The sequence below is a fragment of the Cariama cristata genome, unplaced genomic scaffold (assembly GCF_000690535.1).
Source record: "Cariama cristata isolate BGI_N322 unplaced genomic scaffold, ASM69053v1 scaffold26259, whole genome shotgun sequence".
In the NCBI taxonomy this organism is placed as follows: domain Eukaryota; kingdom Metazoa; phylum Chordata; class Aves; order Cariamiformes; family Cariamidae; genus Cariama; species Cariama cristata.
Window position 1 is genome coordinate 3,243 of NW_009635671.1, and position 3,973 is coordinate 7,215.

Genomic DNA, 3,973 nt, shown 5'->3' on the forward strand with positions numbered 1-3,973 from the left:
GCCTGCTCGGCTGGGCTCTGCCTGCAATCCTGCCCGCTGGACCTGGCTCCTGGAGAGGGGCAGCATCACATGCAGGGCTGGCAGAGCAGACCCCCAGGATGCTGCTGCTGCTGCTGGCAGCCAGGAAGGCAACTGAAACCGGGGTGCTGCCACCACAGTAGGTCTGCTCTCTTTTTGGGGGGGAGAGAGGGGAAATGGTGACCACCGCTGAGCTCTGCCTGGAAAAATCCTGCCTGGAAGGTGCTGGCACTTGCTCTGGGAAGCAAATCTGATGTACGGCTATGGGCTGCTGCCAGCACAGGGTGAGGGAGCGGAAAACCCTCATCACTGTGAGGGCAGGGCTGGGGAACCGATGGGACTGCTTCTGCAGGCAGGAGCTTCCCCCAGGGCCGCGGCTGCCCTCGCTGCAGCCATACAGCCCCCATGCAGCATCCGCGGGGCTGCAGAGCCCCCATCTGCACTGTGATGCAGGGGAGGAGAGGAGGGCTCTGATGCTGCTCCCAGATGCCTGTCCTGAGGAGGGATGCTGAGCCTTGGTACCATCCCGCCCGCCCCAGACAAACCCAGCAGAGTAATAAAGAGCATCCTTTGCTGCTCCACAGTCAGATTTTCATGCCAGCTCCGTTGCTATGGAAACTCATTTGCCGGAGCGGCTGCTAATTGAGATTCCCACAGTGCCACCCTGCCTCCCAGCCCTGCCCAACAGCCAGCGCTTGGCACACCGCACAGGCAGTCTCCCAGCCCCACATCCTCACCAGGCAAGGGGCACCTCCACCAGCCCACGAGGTGCCCAGGGCTCCCACCTGGGCAATGTGGCACTTGAGCTCGGCACGCTCCATCTCCCAGGCAGCCTTGGCCTTGGTGAACTGCTGCTGCAGCTCGCTTGCGCCACGCCGTTCCTCCCGCAGCTCCGTGCACAGCTCCTTCAGGGTCACCTTCATGTCCGCCAGCGTCTTGATGCACTCGTTGGGCTGGCGGGAGATCGAGGGTGAGCAGAGGGAGCCGGTGCCCTGCACCGGAGGGGACCTAACGGGGTGGGAGCTGCCCTCTCTGCATCCCAGCCCCGCAGGCTGCCCACCCCCGGGGTGAGGGGCAGGGGGTGCCACCAGGGCAGAGGACCACCCCTGGGGGTCACATGCCAGCAGGGAGCATCCCCTCCCACCCATGCACCCCAAGAGAAGCCACCACCCCATGCCACACAGCTGCAGCGGGGGCTCATCCTGCCCACCCCCTGGGCTCCTGGGGACCCCGCTCACCGTGTTGGGGGTCCAGGCGTCCCCAGCACATGTCTTGTTGTCTGCCTGCTGCTGTGGGGCGAGCTCCTCCTCCTCCAGCAGCAGGTACAGCTCCTTCATGCTGTTCACCTGCAGGAGACAGCACGGCCAGGGTGATGAGGGGACCCACAGCCAGGGATGGGGGACACCCAAGCAGCCTTGGGTGGGACATGTAGGCACAAGAGACAGCCCCAGGGATGTCCAACTGCATGGTCCCCCCTCCATGGCAGCCAAGGTGGGAGCCCCTCAGCCCACAGTACCTCCAAAAAGTCCTCGCCCTCACTGTGCACCATCTTGCCCTGGCGCCAGCGCTTGAGGAACCACTTGAGCTTCATGAAGAGCAGGAGGAAGCTCTGCCTGAACTGCTGCGACTCCTGCACCAGCAGGTTCTTCTCCTGGCTCCAGAACTTCTGCTCCAGCCGCCTCTGCAGGTTCAGACTCTGGAGCTCGAACTCCCGCCGCAGCAGTGCTTTCTGGTGGTCCTCCTTCAGCTGTGGAGAGATATGCGGGCTCCAAGACAGGGGCCGGTGGCAGTGCTGTGGTGCCTCTGCCCCACGGTCTGGGCTGAGCCTGGTGCCAGCCCCATATTTAACAGCCCTGAGGAGCTGCAACGCCCTGGCAGTGTGCTGGGAACAGTGGGGCCATCGAAGCATTCCCACGGGTGGAAGCCCTGCATGGCTGCACGCCCATGTGCAAGGAGGGGTGTGCTCAACCCCTGTGCCCCTTGAAGCTGGGACATGCTGTGTGTGGTCCTAGGTGACACCCAGGTCCCCAGGTGGGTCATCAGCCTGGGGCTGGAGGTGGCATGGCCGTGGGTATGGGGACACCTGTGTCCTAGGGATCGGGGCTGCTGCCTACTCACCTGGCAGATCTTCTGTGAGAAGTTGTCCACCTCGTCCTTCCTCAGCTGCCTCTCCTGCGAGAGCTGCTCCTGCAGTCCCCGTAGGCTCTCGTTGGCCTCCGACAGCACCAGCTGCAGCTCCTTCATCTGAAACAGCCCGGGGAGGCGATGGGGATGATGGGCTGCGCCTGGCCGTGCCTCCCCGTGTCCCTCCCTGATGGGGCTCTGCAGCTTCCCTTGTCCCTGGCTCTCAACAGGGACAGCCCCGTCCCCGGAGCCCTGTCCCCAACGCCGGTGGCCGAGGGGACACGGCTCCCTGCCCATGTCGTACCTCGGTGGCGTAGGAGTCATTCTCCTCAGGCCGGCAGGTTTTGTAGCTCCGGGGATGCGCGGGGTCCGTGTCCTTGGTGTGGGGGATGCGGTAAGGGTCGGCGTCCCTAAAATCAGGCTGCTGCATGCGTGGGCAAGTTAATGAGAACAAACCAAAAGAGCGGGAAGAAAAAAAAGCCAGAAAACAAAACAATGGGTCTCCGAAACAGTAAAGAACTACAAGACAACAAAAAGGATGAGGAGGAGAAGGAGCTTCATCACCATGGCGGGAGACAATGCGGAAACCAAAAGGAAACACAAGATGAGGAGACACGTGGCCTGGATTGTTTGGGGAAAGGGGAAAAAAGAGAGAAAGAGGGAAAAAATGTGCAAACACCAGTTACGGTGCCATGCAGTGACTGGGGGAGACTGGGCCCTGGGGCTGGTGGGACCACATGCAGAAAAATAGGACTCTGAACAAGCGAGTGTGCTCCAGAAAGGGGCTTGTGCCCGCGGCCCCGACCACCACTGACATCGCTGAGCTGGACTCCGCAGAGAGGAGGGGACAGCAGGGCATGAGCTGTTCTCTGCTGCTCCAAAGGTGCTCCCCATCGGATGCAGATTTGCTCTGGAGCCTTTGCTCTCCAAATTACCCTGCCTGGGTCTCACGGGGGGCTGAGGCTTCTTGCAACTGGGGGTCCCCGCAATTTGGGTTGCTTTCAGGAGGCTGCAGGCTGCTCTCCTCCCACCCAGCTCATCCCCAAGAAGCAAAGAGCTTCTGAGTTGGGGATGTTGGGCTGAGCTGGTGGAGAGCAGCCAAAACATTGGCCCCTGCTAAGGTGGGATCACCTCTGGCTATGGGCAGAGCAGCCTTGGCACAACCAGCCTGTGCCGGGATGTGCCAGATGCCCACCGCCTCCTGCCCTGGGCACACTCTGTTGGAGCAGAGTCCTACGTTGTCCCCGGTGCCACTGGCATGCAACGAGGTGTTAGTTTGGGTTTTGCTCTTGGAGAGGCAGGAGGGAGGTTATGTTGGGGATCAGGGTTTGCTCTGTTAAAGCGGGAGGAAACGGGGCGGCAAATAAAGCGGCGACTGCTGCGGGGGACGTGGGAAGAAGCCCATACCTGGAAGTCGGAGGCATGCTCCTTCTGCAGCCCCTCTTTGGTGGTGTCGTGGAAAAAAGGGGAAGGGTGCCGTGTGCTCCTTGAGGCTGCTGGTGAGGTGGTCCACCTTCCTCGTGAAGCAGCCCAGGTCCTGCTGGAGCACGCCCAGCCGCATGAGGAGCACGTTCATCAGCTTGGCATCGCTGGGGCTCTCACCACCACTACCCACCGCCTCGCCCAGCAGCCCCCCTGCGCACTCGTTGTCCAAGCAAGCCTTCAGCCCGGAGGTGAAGCCGTTGGCATCTGAAATCAAGACGCCGATCGCCTTGCTGACGAGTGCCGCCTGGTCCCGGATGCCCAGCAAGGTCTCCAGGTCCTTGGGTTTGAGCAGCTTGGCAGGACCATCGGGCACCTTCCCACCGCCAGGCACTCTGTCCTGCCCATC

General features: G+C 62.1%; 1 protein-coding gene across 1 annotated transcript in view; it reads right to left on the reverse strand.

Annotated features, from left to right (window-relative positions):
* The window catches only part of SOGA1 (suppressor of glucose, autophagy associated 1), a gene marked incomplete at its 3' end in the record, with an annotated part of 15,777 nt that overhangs the window by 3,139 nt on the left and 8,665 nt on the right, over positions 1 to 3,973 (reverse strand). Inside the window, 9 exon segments of the mRNA XM_009707636.1 lie at positions 728 to 734; positions 820 to 971; positions 1,257 to 1,364; positions 1,535 to 1,765; positions 2,137 to 2,262; positions 2,447 to 2,566; positions 3,550 to 3,598; positions 3,600 to 3,954; positions 3,957 to 3,973. The exon segment at positions 3,957 to 3,973 is cut by the window's right edge and continues 782 nt beyond it. Coding sequence (XP_009705938.1) covers positions 728 to 734; positions 820 to 971; positions 1,257 to 1,364; positions 1,535 to 1,765; positions 2,137 to 2,262; positions 2,447 to 2,566; positions 3,550 to 3,598; positions 3,600 to 3,954; positions 3,957 to 3,973 — 1,165 coding nt within the window.